Source organism: Nymphalis io, chromosome 25 (assembly GCF_905147045.1).
Source record: "Nymphalis io chromosome 25, ilAglIoxx1.1, whole genome shotgun sequence".
Classification (NCBI taxonomy): Eukaryota; Metazoa; Arthropoda; class Insecta; order Lepidoptera; family Nymphalidae; genus Nymphalis; species Nymphalis io.
The window spans coordinates 9,829,323-9,844,214 of record NC_065912.1 but is presented as its reverse complement, the minus strand read 5'-3'; the positions used below and the strand labels follow the sequence as shown (position 1 = coordinate 9,844,214).

At 41.3% G+C, this 14,892-nt stretch overlaps 1 protein-coding gene across 4 annotated transcripts in view; it reads right to left on the bottom strand.

Annotated features, from left to right (window-relative positions):
- Positions 1–7,329: 7,329 nt before the first annotated feature.
- LOC126778345 (mitoferrin-1) overlaps positions 7,330–14,892 on the bottom strand; it is a 32,471-nt gene continuing 24,908 nt past the window's right edge. For 3 of the 4 annotated variants that reach the window (XM_050501848.1, XM_050501851.1, XM_050501850.1), the window contains 3 exons: positions 10,799–10,938; positions 9,738–10,061; positions 7,330–9,629 (listed from right to left, as the gene is read on the bottom strand). In XM_050501848.1, coding sequence (XP_050357805.1) covers positions 9,444–9,629; positions 9,738–10,061; positions 10,799–10,938 — 650 coding nt within the window. In that variant the 3' untranslated portion in view covers positions 7,330–9,443. The remainder of the gene's footprint in view (positions 9,630–9,737; positions 10,062–10,798; positions 10,939–14,892) is intronic. The other variant, XM_050501849.1, reaches the window with a different exon arrangement.

The window sequence follows — 14,892 nt, the reverse complement described above, 5'->3', positions numbered from 1 at the left end:
TGAGGCTGAGGCTCATCCTCCGTCGTATTGTTCCGTGGCGGGGTGAGTGGACCCCGGATACATGCGAGGCATTCTTCGGGACTGAAGAGAATGATGTTGATGAGGAACCATCAAGTGAGGATGGACTACAAAGAGACCCTGCTCCAGAAATCCAAGCTGACGAGGCCGTTCAGCTGTCAGGAACGGCCGTCTTAGAGGAAAATCCCTCTCAACCTAGTACATCGGCGCGATGACGTCAGGTGGAAGGGATAGCAACACGAGAACGGAGCAATACCGTGCGGCGCTTCACTTTTTGCATCGGCGCTGGGGCGAGACGGTTGTGTGGTTGTGCTCTCAAGTGCTATTCGTAATATTGGTGATCGCTAATTCTGATTTCATTTATTTGTGCTAATTTTGTTTTTTTAGTTCCTATTTAGTTTATTTTGTGATTTGCTCATGTTAAGTTTATTTGAATAAATAGAGGTTAGGATTGTTATTGTCTTAATTTGATCTTACCTTTATAAGATCAGAAGTGGGATGAACGTTCGAGGATACCCACAGTTTAGGTCTGATGTCTGAATCGATCAGGGCAAGTGATTAATGAATTAAATATTTCCCGAAATTATTTAAAAAAAAAAAAAAAAGAGACAATCCCATGAAATGAAGAGTAAAATCGAATAGCAGGCCGTGTCCCGATGGCGGCAAACGGTAGCTTCATTATGCGACGTATAAGCAGGCCGTGCTCCGATGGTGACAAACGGTAGCTTCGTTATGTGACGTATGAGCAGGCCGTGTTCCGATGGTGACAAACGGTAGCTTACCTCGACTATGTGCTGTTAATGAGCAGGCCGTGTCCCGAGGGCGGCAAACGGTAGCTCAAGTTCATTAAGCTTGACACAATGTACGTCCAAATAAGAATGAAGTGATATCTAGTTTATTAGTGTAGTGATTACCAGTGAAGTGCGTTATTAGTGTTTCTGACATTAACGGAATAACTATTAATTAATTAAGTGATTGTATCATTTTAAATGTTTCTTAATGTTTGATCAAAACTTCAAATTGTCAACCCACCTATCAAGATTGTTATTTAAATAAATGTGTAAACGTAACTATTTGATAGACTTAGAAATTAACTATATTCTATGATTATCATTTAAATAAATGTGTAAAAACTCAAGTACGGTGTACTAGGTATTTACTGTAATATTTACTTTTGATTTTTATTTTTTATTTTTTTTATTATATAATTTACTTTTCATTCAATGTAACTCGAGTTTTCTACCTAAATTTATTTAATTAAATATCTTATCTTAAAACTTAATATATAAAATATACATGTACTCTAAAATTTGTCGTATGTGGTCTTACTCTAATTCGAATGGCCGAGCATTATTTGGAATGGGGACATTCCAATAGCAGAATGGCCGTCTGTTAGCGTTTGTAGGAATATAGGAGGGTAGTAGTGGGAGGAAGTGTATTTAAAGGAGGGTGGACGGTAGACAGGTCTCTTTTTGCTATCGTATGTTCGGTCGATTGGTGTCATACTGTGTTATTTTTGTAATCCATTGCGATTAAGTTTGTTAGTGTCGTGTTGCTAAGAGTCATTCGATCGGGGGCGACAGCGAATGAGAGTGTGTCCCGTTTGAATTGTGTCTGTGACATTTTAAAATAAAAATTATTAATAGATTTGATTGTGTTTTCCTACAATTTATTTGGAAAGTTCGGATTCACCCATTAAATATCTGTTCCTGCTAGTGACTTTCAAAATCAGAAGTGGGATCTGAATTCCATTGGCGCTCAATGTTCGCGATTCAGCAGAGAAATAGAGCAACCAGATGCTGATCCACCGGCTTGGTGTGCTACGATTGATATTTGCGTTAATGAACGTCCACTAGGTGTATCGCTCATCATAGCTCTCAGTAAGGCACTGAAGGGCAGTGTCTTGTCGTGGCTGTCACAAATCTCCCATGCGGCATATGCAAGCCGTGTGATGACGTCACTGTTGACTAGATGGAAGGATTAAGTCACGAAGAAATCGCTATGTCATATGTGCTGGCCCATATTGCCCAGTTCGATTCGCGTCTGTATCGCTTAGCATTTACAAGACAAATGACAAATGACAAACGACATGTAAGAAATGACGACAAGAAGTGATAATAATTTGTGGTAACGTATTATACAATGAAAAAATCTGGTGAGTACGTTCCAATTTGTTTAAAACCGAAACTGTGTCTTACTATGTGTTGTACATCATAAGTTTCTTAGTAACTTCACAAGTTAGCTTGTACCTACATTGCGATAATTTCTTAATTTATCTACCCTGCTTTGGATTATTAATTAACAATGATCTTCTGCAATAATAGCTAAGAAACTTGCCTAATAACAATCGCTTACCATGGCTCTCGTTCCAGAAATCGATTAACGTCATTGAAAGAATAAACCGTTCACCTCCACGAGGGACGCTACCGCGACCGCGAGTAGTGCTTGTGACTATGGTGGAGCATCAGGATTCTGCGGCATTGTCTTCGCCAAGGCTGTGAGCTCTGCCACGAACCGCGATGCTGGTGCTGCCGATCGTATCATTGATGCGATACGATCTATCAATACTTCGGTGAGAACCAACCAATATTTTTATATTTCTAATTTCGACATTGATATTTGGTGCGAGAAGGCAGATCGTGCTAAAGTTTAAAGTAAATGGAGTGATAACGAGAGTTGGTCTCACATTGGCAATTGTGTTCTGAAGCGTGTTCGGCGCTTTTCGATTAAGAGTATAAGGAAAAGACTGTACTGGCCCTACTAGTCTGTCCTTATTGTTAACGGTATGTCAAGTCACTTTTAGTAAATAATTTTAATTAGCAACTGCTAACGAATGCGTTGATATTGTGTCCAGAGTCACTCAAGACTGATAGATGTGTGGGTTTTTCTATTAATTTAAAGAAGTGCCTTTTTAGCAATTAATATAGAACTCTTAGGTTGCACTATCAGTTAAGGTCAGGTACAGCCGAGCGAACACGATAGTTACGTGTCGACCACTTCGAAGCTGTGCGTGAGGTGCAAAGGCAACGGGCATTAGAGCATCTAGCACACTCTACTGGCAAGCTTAATTCAGGCATGCGTGGGCCCTATCATGTGGTCAAGGCGCTTCCCGATGGTCGTTACGTGCTGCGCTGCTGGCTGGCTCGTATGGCAAGTCGACTCAAGCGGCTGCGGAATATATTTGTCGCAATCGTATCATCTCTGGAACGCTAGCGCCATCTGTCGGCGCTCGACGGAGTCAATGATTCGCTGGCTGAGCGACGAATATATATATTGAGGGTATTCTCTGAATATTCTCGTATTGTATTCGGTGAGATAATTGTGTATGTAAGTCGTGCCATCTCTCTTTTTGGACATCCCCCGCTCCCCGCAACATTAACCTTAGTTAACCTTTTACTTATTGTCCGATTTATTTTAGATGGGTCGAACTCTGGGACAACATTAGAACTTGAAAAGTGTTCTTTACTGTAACTACCATTTATACTCTGAATAATATCCGTAAATTTTGAAATTAACTCACTCGCTGAATCCATCCACCTTCCACGAGTTCGAGATCGATTCCATGTTGCTGGTCTCCGTGAATGATGTCACTCCCTGCTGACATTACACGTTCTTTGACCGCTACAACGGTCTCAGTCCCGGCTCCGGCAGCGACTTCAACTTCGATTTCTCCCGCTTATCTTCTTTGTCGATTGCGGCGCAGTGGCGTGCAAACAGTTCTGCTACAGGCCACCCTGCTTCGATGTATTTTGGCAATGCTTAACCCTGGAGATCTTGACTGACGATTTTGTTCCATTGAATCCTTCATTATTCTTGCTGAAATATTTAAAAAAATTCGGACATAGTTTGTTACATAACAACACGATGAAAGGTACGCAACAGATTTGCGCGTGAAGAGCGAAAAGAATTCTGAATTTGTTGGCATCTACTATTCTTTTTTTAAAATAAAACAAGACATACACGTCGATGAGTATATTCATTTTTGTAAACCACATTATAATATAATACATTAATACAGTAAATATAAAGATAGTACAATAACCTCACCTTTAGTTGATTTTGCTACCGATGCACTAAACGAACTAACAAACGATAATATTATATCAAATATACTTACTTTTCATTACTATTACCGCTGTTATGACTATTATTATCACTACTAATTTTTTATTATCATCGTTAACACTTAAAACTTAACCGTGGATATATACGTTCTACAGAATATATACCTTCAAATACTGATACTGAAAGTAGTGCGCGTCGATGTCGAGATCTGACTGATTTCACCCCCCGCGCCTCGTGCCGCCGATCGCTAGCTGTCTGGTAGGACAGCGGTGGCAAATGAGCGAGGCGCGCGGTCGTATGATCGCTTCGTATTTATCTACTACAAATATAATCGTACTTTGTTTGTTGAAATATATTTTTATTTTGTTTATTTATATTATTAATAATTCATTTGAATTTTATTTATAATTGGCGGGGGGACGCCACAGATTTAATAGAAGTTTTGATTATGTTTTATGATTATCTAATATTGTTTTGATAATTTTGAAATATAAGTATGATTTATTTGTGCCACGACTGTGTAAAGTCGATATTTCCGGTGCACTTGTGTTTTAATAATTATAAACTGTTAATATTAATTATGTTTGTAATAGAGTAAATATGGTATTTTTATTGATAAAAAACAAACATGTCGTAGTTTAGTTAGTTGCAAAGTAAGGTTTTGCTGGCATTCTTTCGACGATTGTTGTACTGAGTAGTTGATCATAATTAAGTTCATTTCTATTGCCTTTTTTTATATTTTAAAAAACCCTGTCACACGTATTTATTTATTTCTAACCGAAGCTTGTATATTAAATTTCATGCTTTTCAACTTTGAAAATGACGGAATTCCATACAACGGCAGTTTTGCTCGTGCATCAAGAGCTGTAAAGATAGAATATTATCTCTTTTGGTTATACAATAAAATCATACAATGTTTTCGTGTTCAGTTCAATAACGCCTCTAGGTTGTCGATGGCGTTGCCTCGCTTCTGTAGCGCCTCAGGGATGTTTGCTGGAGCGAATATAGACTGCCGACACATTAATGCGAAAAAGGTGTGCTCCCTCCAACAAAATCTAAAATGATCGCTAGCAGATTAGATTGTACCGTATGAAGCGCTGCTGAAAAGTTTTGGCAGGAGCAGTGTATTGTAGCAGTAATCGATAGCAGTAATAGGTAATGTTTGTATAACTGTTTATGTTTCTTTTATTTTTGTTTACATGAACTCGTTTTCTTTTTGTATTCTTTTAATTGAACCTTTTTTACTTAAATAAATAAATTATTATCATTATTCCATCATTATTAAGACCGGCCAAAATGGAAATCCTTGGGGGAGGCCTTTGTCCAGCAGTGGACGTCTGCGTGTTTCGGCTGAGAGATGAAGATGATATCATTATTATAATTAAATCTAATTAAAAACTCAATCATGTGAAATGATGAAAATATTTGATTATTCACCTTAAAGATACGATTCTCGAAAAAGCACTTTATTATCCAGCTTTAAAAAAATAGCGGTTTTTTCTAGCTAATTATAGTGTTGGGCATTTTCCGAGGATTAGCCTACCAGATAACAAAACAATAAACCCTTCAAATATGGGGTTTTTAATTAAAATACTTGAATTTTTAATAACTCTGAATCTACCAAGTTTGGAACACAGTACATATAATTTGACAAAATTTCAAATATTGTTATTCTTGCGAGGAACGTATCGTATTTCCTGTCACCCTGTAGATAAATGCAACGTTTAAAATGAGGCTGCTAGCGGACGTCTGTACTGCTTCATTAGTATACCTATTTTGGATAATATCATAGCATCATGTCTTCCTTTGTATATTACTTCGGGGTGACGCCGCAGACTTAGAAACAGTCTTTAGTTACAGTCTCAGAGCTCCAAAGGGAGGGAGTTTTTAACGAAGTTGGATACGTACATATAGTATATAGTAGCAATACAGGTTATTTACTGCAACATTTTGTATAACCACAATTATATTGATTATACAAATAACATAATTCGTATCGTGGCTGCAAGCGAGGATAAGTTACTCCACAAAAACGTTCGTTCCGCGCACTCCATCTGCCTATTGCTTTATAACCTTAGTATTCAGATGGCTCGTCTGGAGCGAATAGAGGTCTCTCGGGGCTCCAATTAATGTGGAGCAGGTCATTTATATATATCAATGAATTGTCTCATATTTTATATAACAAGCACGAGATAGCATTGTTTGCTGAGGAAACTTCTTTATTTTTTTTGATAAAAGTCGTTTATCAATATGTGAACATGAACGACGATATCTCTGAAATTTTACATAGTTTTAGCGTCAACAACCAAAGAACCAAAGAAAAAAATATGGACAAAAACCAGTTGCGTCTGCATCCTTCCCACCAGCCAACACAAGATCGAGGCACAAACGTACCTACGTACATTCGGTACGAACAATATCGATACGACTAAATTACTAATCGCTATGAACGATAAGAGCCCAGTATTAAATCGTTAACTAGTGTTGTTTGAGTAAATCGAATAAATACTGAAACGTTTTCGTATCGTTTGAGTCGCGATACAAACGCAACGTTTCCGAAGTATAATCACAAGTGGTAGCGAAGCATTCGACACGTAACGTTACTTTCGAGATCGGTTTCAATTTTTGTTTTTTTTTTTCGTTTGCGACGAGACTTGTCCACGGCCCCCACGTCTGTGTACCTAGTGCGTCATCCAAACTTACTATCTCATATCTACATTTACGTACGTTTAACAACGTATTCTAATTGCTTGCGTAAATATATATTGTAATTTTTTTTTATATGCTCCGGGATGGCAAATGACTCTACTCCACCTGATGGTAAGTGGTAGTAGAGTCCAAACGCGACGACGGCCAGTACAGTCGGGAAGAATGTTCTGTACTAGCCGTCCCCGCCTTGCCGGCCCGCAAGATGCCTCTTCACGCCTCGTTTGAAGGAACCCGGGTTGTAAGAGGAGAGGAACACGTGAGCTGGTAAGGAATTCCATTTTTTGGTAGTGCGACAAAGAAAGGAGTTGCAAAATTTCTTTGGCGCGATGGAATTGATGTCACAGTAATGCGGTAATGGTAGTTTTTCAGAGCGTACTTTTCGATCCTAGTACACAAAATGAACTCTAAGAACATGTCGCACCCGACGCCACACCGAAGTGTCGGGACGCCCACCGGAGCGGTCGCTTGGGTTGCTATGAACGGTGTAAACACTACACACTACATGCCAATAAAGTAGTTGAGAATAAAAAACGGAGATCATTTTATTGTCCAACTGTTTATTCTTTCTCTCACGTTTTAAATAAACAATCACTTGGTGCGTGTCCTGTACAATTAACTCTTAAAACTATAAATTTTAATTTCGTACTCATCTATACAACTCATAAACATAACAAATACAAGTAAAAGCAATGTACACAAACAATAATAAACTCTGCCTCACGATGAGTCGCAGCCACACACGCGTCGGCGTGCGAGCGTTCGCGCTCCGTCGGCAGGTGTGGGCGACACAGATACTCTGTTGCGTCTCACTCGCAAGGCAGACTCGCACCAGCTCCAACAAATATACAATATATCTATTTACTAATACGAACGATTCACTCGTTTCTTTGCACGTGCAAAACAATATAATATGGAGGATAGTAAGACAATCGGCGGCGATGGACGATCGTAGTAATGCCCGAAGATTGAATCTCTCGTTGTATATTTAAAAAATATATTATTAAAAATATAAAATATTAACCAATTTATTAATAAACAACTCATAATTTTTATCTTCATAAATAAAAATGTACTCGTAATTTTGGACAGTATGTCCTCGATAATATTTTAGGTACCGATTTGTACGTGAGTCACTACGTGGTCGGCCAGAGCCGGACAGAAACCGTCACCGTTTAAAATATATCTACATCGACAACTCTCTCCGACGAGCTCCGCGGGGGAGACACAGTCAAATCACAGCCTTGAGATTGCCGGAGGTGAGTGAGAAGCCGAGATAGTCGACGTCGGGGTCGCAGTCGCCCCCCCCCCCCCCCACGGAGCCGAGTTACACTCGCACGGTACTGATGGGATTCCTACACTAATCAATTTAGACTTGCATTGATATAGACGTCGCGTCGGTAACTAATGCAAGTTGCTGCGGGCGGAGAGCGGAGCGCACGCAGCTGTGGACACAACACGAGACCTTCGGTTTAACAAAACGGCTCTCTACAGGCTTCAGTCGAAACCGACACTTCCATTTGAGTAAGGTTTGATAAATTTTTAATTAAAGTCTAACAGTCCCCCCCCCCCCCCCCCGGCCCGCGCGGCAGTGCTGCGTCTTTGAGACGCGCAGTTTATAGTGGCCGTCCACTCTATGTACAATTCGACTAAGCACTACGTCTCATTTGATAATAACAAACTATTTGAAACAATTTAAATTTTACGCGGATACTGTTTTGACGACTATTTATTATAATTTTTTCTTAAAATACATACAATTTAGTGTGATTTTAGACGCGAATGTCAGAGGCGCGGACTACACGTACATGCGTTAAGGGTTGGTTCAATATATGTATGTACGGCAGCGGTAACATGCAGTCACTGCGGTTAACTAAACAATAATACAATAAAAAATATCGGGCAAGCCCTTAACACTATTATCAACACTTAGACGATGGTTACCATAATTTAACCACAAACATCACAGCTCTCTCGCTCCGACGCGCACACACTAACATACATACACACACAAATAGACACACACATACACGCAGGCACGCACACAAACGCGAGACACGTACACGCACTATATTTTACACGTAATACACTGACTCAGGGTTGTCATTAATTTGGTCTTGACGCGGAACCCACACACACGACACATCTGTGGTATCGTAATATCGTTTGACGACGAAGAGACGACGTCGCTCACGTCTACTGACTGCAACACGACGTGCAGCCGACAGTTCAAATCAATAGAAAGACAATTTCTAAGATTCGTGACTATCTTCTCGCTTTGTTAATTACAAAATGTTTAAATATAGTAATAAATATGGGCGACGCACACACGAGAGCACGTCGCGTCATACGCTTTTTTATTTACGAATATTTTTGCAATTTTTCTTCTTTTTCGTGTAAATATATTTTTATTTTTGATTTCGTTCGCTCGAAAAATATCGCATTCGCGCTTGTATATAATATTATCACACGATCGCGTACTACAAGTTAGCCACGACGCAAGTCACTCGCTCGAGATAAACCTAAATAAAGTATAAAATACACGTAGTGCTTAATTTAAAAATAACATCTTCAATATCATTTCGGAGTTACGTTTGAGCGCCGGACAATGAACATTGTTTTTGCGTATTCGATCGTCGTGGAGCGGCAGCCGTCTACGTGCGCGTGAGCGAGCCGGGGACGTCGGCGGCGGCCAGGCGCAGCGCGGCAGCGGCCAGCGGGCCCCCCGCCGAGCCTGCCAGCGGGCCCCCCGCCGAGCCTGCCAGCGGCCCCCCCGCCGAGCCGGTACCGCCCTGAGCGCCGCACGGGGCGCCGCCTCCCTCGTCGCCGGTCAGCCCGAACTGTAAGCACGAGGCGCGGTCAGCGCGGTCGGCGCGGTCGGCGCGGTCGGCGCGGTCGGCGCGGTCGCGGTCGGCCGGCGGGCCGTCGGCGCTCGCGCAGGGACGCACCGTGGTGAGGGCGTGCTTGAGCGACTCGTAGGTGAGCCAGCAGATGGCGGCGGCCGGCATCTGGTACAGCACGCGCGCGTGCACGCCGCGGAAGAAGGCGAGCGGCCCGCCGGCGCGCAGCACGAGCGCGGCGGCGGCGGCCAGCCCGTCGGCGCCGGCCGCCTCCTGCGTGTTGAGCACGGTCTTGCACACGTCGAGCGGCGTGGTGGCGGCGGCGGCCAGCGCGCCCGCGCACGCGCCCGCCACGAGGTGCGCGCGCGGCTCGTACGCGCGCCGCGGGTTGAGGCGCGACTGGCACCACTCGTACGTCACGAAGTGCAGCGCCTGCGACGTGTCGGGGTATTAGCGCGGTATGGCGGACGTCTCGCGTTGTGGCCTCCGCACCCTTGCAGAGACGTGATCGTGGTGCCCGTGAACGATACGATTCGACTGTGAAAATTACTTATTGCGTGTGACTTAAATGTCGGATGGAATTTTTCCACTCGTGTTACTTTTTTATTGAAAACGGTCGGCTAATTGGCCACCTGACGTTGAGTGGTCACCGCCGCCGATAGACTTTGGCGCTGTGAGAAATATTAACCGCCAGGAATATTACATCGCCAATGTGTCACTGACCTTGGGAGCCGAGATGCCCCTTGAGCCTGTAGTTACACTAGCTCATGCACCTAACCTTAGGAACTTATATGTTTTGTCTCGTGCTTGTAGCTCTATTGGCCCGCTCACCCTTCAAACCTGAACACAACAATAATAAGTATTGCTAGTTGGCGATAGATATGCGACGAGCGGGTCGTACCTCGTCGTACCCGGCGTGGTGGTAGTAAGTGTCGGACACACGCGACCCGCATAGGAGCAGCGTGGAGCAGCTGGATACCTTATCTTTAAAGACTTCTGGCTCTAACTTTACTTTTACTAAACCGTAATCGTTTATTCTTAACGTTATCGTCAGTCTACTTCAGTGCTCTCTGTTTACTTCTATACTACCTTCTGCACTTCCTCTTTTGTGTTCTTATTATTAAAGAACTATATTAAAAATAGTTGTCGCCAAGAGTAGTTCGCGTTACCTGGAACGGCACGTTCATAGCGACCTGCGTGCCGTACGAGCGGTAGAAGGCGCGCAGGCCCTCGGCGCGGTACACGTGTCGCGCGCACTCCCACACGCCGCGGTACGGCGAGTTCAACATCTGTAGCCGCTGCTTCACCACTGCAATCACACGACTTTATTATCAAAACAGTCGAATTTTACAAACGCTATGTCGTCAGGTGATCGAGGCTGTAAATGCTAGTGGCATTGGCAATTTTACCATCAATCGTAAGACAGTAAAATTCATCAAAATGTAATCTAGCACTTAAGACTACGCATTCAACACTATCTGTTGAAGGCCTATTCAATTTCAGTCTGCAAATTATACTGATGTTTAGTTTGTTATCTTAATACAATGTGTACATAGATTTATCATTAAAAATAGCGTCGTTTTCGCTATTTCGCGGTCTTTATCGAAAATTAATACAATTATTTAATATTTCGCTAAGGATATTTACTGCGCAGAAAAAAACCTTACCGAGCTGAGCATCTCCGAGGACGACACAATCGATACCGTGAACCGTTGGCGGAACTTTTTTTATAGTATAGGCAGGTGGACAAGCATATGGGCCACCTGATGGTAAGTGGTCACCAACGCCAATAGACATTGGCATTGAAAGAAATGTTAACCATTGCTTACATCGGCAATGCGCCAACAACCTTAGGTAACATCTAAGATGTTATGTCCCTCGTGCCTGTAATTACACTGGCTCACTCACCCTTCAAACCAGAACACAACAATACCAAGTACTGCTGTCTTGCGGTAGAATATCTGACGAGTGGGTGGAAATGAACTTTTTGTACAACAAGGTGCTCTAAATACGGTGAAATATTTCCTCGACCAAATGACTGATTTGAATAAAAATACCCATATGTTAAAGCGGGAACTAAGACAGAAAAAATGTTTATTTACGAAACTCAGTATTGTTTAAGTACGTTAACTAATCACCCTGGCCCCTGATTGATGTTGGACATTCGCATTATGTTAGCATATAGTTTCAGGAAAAATAGAATATTTTGTTAGACCGAGTCTCTCATCGACGGAGTCCGAGAAATAATAGGTCGGATACCAATACCAGTCAGATAGTAATAGGACAAAACTATAAATGAGAAAAGTCTCAGGTGACTGCATATTCCTGTATCTTATTCTTTTTTTTTCATAATTTCCGGTCAATTTATCGTCACAGAGTAATCGTTCATCTTATCGATCGGTATATTGAAATTTCGGGCTGCAATTGAAAAAACATTGTGCGGAGTCGAGGCAGTGTACTATATATATATACGTGTAAACATATTTATTAGCCGGGATTTCGTATTGAGTTTGACTCATTATTAGTCAGTGAGCATTCATATCGCTGCTTTACGACACACGACGCGAGTGTCAGTAGTCTCGGTCGCTGGTTGCTCACCTTCTCGACTAGGTCTAATCTAGAGCGTCTTCAAAATATATTATCTCAAAAAGTGTGATATCGATTTGGAAGAAATATTTGATTAAAATATAATTACTCATGAAATTCCAAAAAAAAAAACTTTTTAAAAGTTTCTTTCTTATCGTCTTTATTTATAATATAAACAAGATTTTTTTAAAGGCTAATTGCTCTAAAAAAATACGTGATATCTTAACACGAGAAGAAATCTCAAATAGTATGTCAAAGATCGTGTGTGTGTCTCAATGTCTGCACGATTACGGTACGAATGCCGCTGTACTTTGTATATCACCTGAGACTAACTTCGCAGAGTTGAATTGAATTGCGTCTAATTAACTCCATTATCTTCTAAAACCATCGAAGTCATGTTTCGTGCTCGTCGACAGCTCGGAGATAAGTTATCACGAGACTATTTAACGATACACTCGTTAGATCGGAAACAATGTAGTAATTGTACATACATTTATTATCAAGTACCTACTAAAACAGTTATGGAATAGTCCTATGTTCTATGGCTACGCTAAGGTTTATACCAGCAAGCCAAACTTTCGGAAGAATAAAATAAGAACTTTAAGAAGCTTTAGAACTTGCTAAGGCTATAATATAATTCGTATATGAAAACCAGCCAAGTCAGACCTTAGGCTTCAATATATTATCCTATGTTATAAGAAGAAATTATATTTTAAGTTGTTATAAAATATTTTATGTTGTTATAAATAAATTTCAAGACTGACCATTGAACTTGGCACCCAGTTAGATCTCACTTCTTTTGTCGTTGAAGTCAACAACCAAGGCAAATATCATAATATTGAACTTGGCTCTCATTTCACATTATCATTACTTTTTGTACAGAAATTATCGAGTATTTTTTTAACATTTTATTATAATTTTTCAGTGTATTTGTTTCTATTAGGAACACTTACTTATAGTGCCTGTAATGTAAGAATCAGCAATCAAAATTGATGACAGCCGGTCTTTTAGTGGATTTTAAGGTCTTCGCGTGAATATATAACGAGTAGAATACCACCCTTAATTTTTTTTTATCCAAACATATCAGTTTTAGTACTTATAACTAAGAGTATAGTCGACTTTCGTATTTATTACGTTATTAACTGGGATTAAGTATTAATTATTATTTCAATATTTAGCGCACATCAATATTCTAAGAGATCAATTACTTACAAATAATTATTAAGTTATATGTACTAAAACTGATATGTCCTGATTTTAAGAATAATGTATTTTGATCTGAACATAGTAATTTATTGTTTTAATCAATACGATTTATAATTGATTGCTATTATTAATTACGAAGAAGAGGTATGACATCGTCATTCATGTGCTTAATTTGTTATTATAATTCAACTCGTGCTTTACGGTGAAGGGAAACATCGTGAGGAAACTCGCATGTGTCGTTTCACTGAAATTCTGCCACATGTGTATTCCACCAAAATGCATTGGTGCAGCGTGGTGGAATAAGCTTCTCATCAAAAAGAGAGAGGAGGCCTTCAAGCTCAGCAGTGGGACATTCACAGGCTGTTACGGATTACGGACAATTTGAAAATATTGTTGTTGATTAACAATTAAAAAAGTCGTAGCCAATAAACAAACTATAATTTAGCTTCAGCAATAAAATATCAGTATAAGTTTAAATTATTTTATTTTTTTTTTTTTATATCGCCGGGAGGGCAAATGACTCTACTCCACCTGATGGTAAGTGGTAGTAGAGTCCAAACGCGACGACGGCCAGTACAGACGGGAAAAACGTTCTGCACTAGCCGCCTTCGCCTTGCCGGCCCGCAAGATGCCTCTTCACGCCTCGTTTGAAGGAACCCGGGTTGTAAGAGGAGGGGAATACGTGAGCTGGTAAGGAATTCCATTTTTTGGAAGTGCGACAAAGAAAGGAGTTGCCAAATTTCTTTGTTCGCGATGGAATTGATGTCACAGTTAGGCGGTGACATCGAGAACCAGCTCGCGTGGACTTAAGAAGGAAGGGGGAAGCAGGAATTAGAGAGAATAATTCCTCAGAGCACTCGCCTTGATACAGTCGATAGAAAGCGCTCAGTGCTGCTATCTCACGACGCAATTGTAAAGGTTCAAGGGTGTTTGTGACCTTTACGTCGCCAATAATGCGTACGGCACGTCGCTGCAACCGGTCCAAGGCCTCAAGTAGGTACTTAGCGGAGCCATCCCAAAGGTGCGAGCAATATTAAACGCAAGACCGTACCTGTGTTTTGTACAGCAGGCACAGTTGTTGTGGCGTGAAAAAACGCCGCACCTTGTTCAGAACTCCGAGTTTCCGTGAAGCTGTTTTTATAACAGCCTCGATGTAATCCCTTGGACTAAGGTCGCAGCGAACGTCAATCCCCAGCATGGCGATTTTGCTTTGCATCACCAGCGGAGTACCACAGAGGGAGGGAAGAGGGGAAAATGTTGACTTTTTCGCCGTGAGAGCGCATACCTGTGTTTTCTTGGCATTAAACTCAACAAGATTATCAGAGCCCCATTTGGCGATGAGATCTAACGTCCTATCGAGTTCAATGACAAGATTCTCCCGCCTCTCCTCAGTTTCCGCCCGCCCAGCCACTGCTTGTCCGTGGTATCCACCATGCACTGTACTATCATCTGCATAGCAATGTATGTTCCC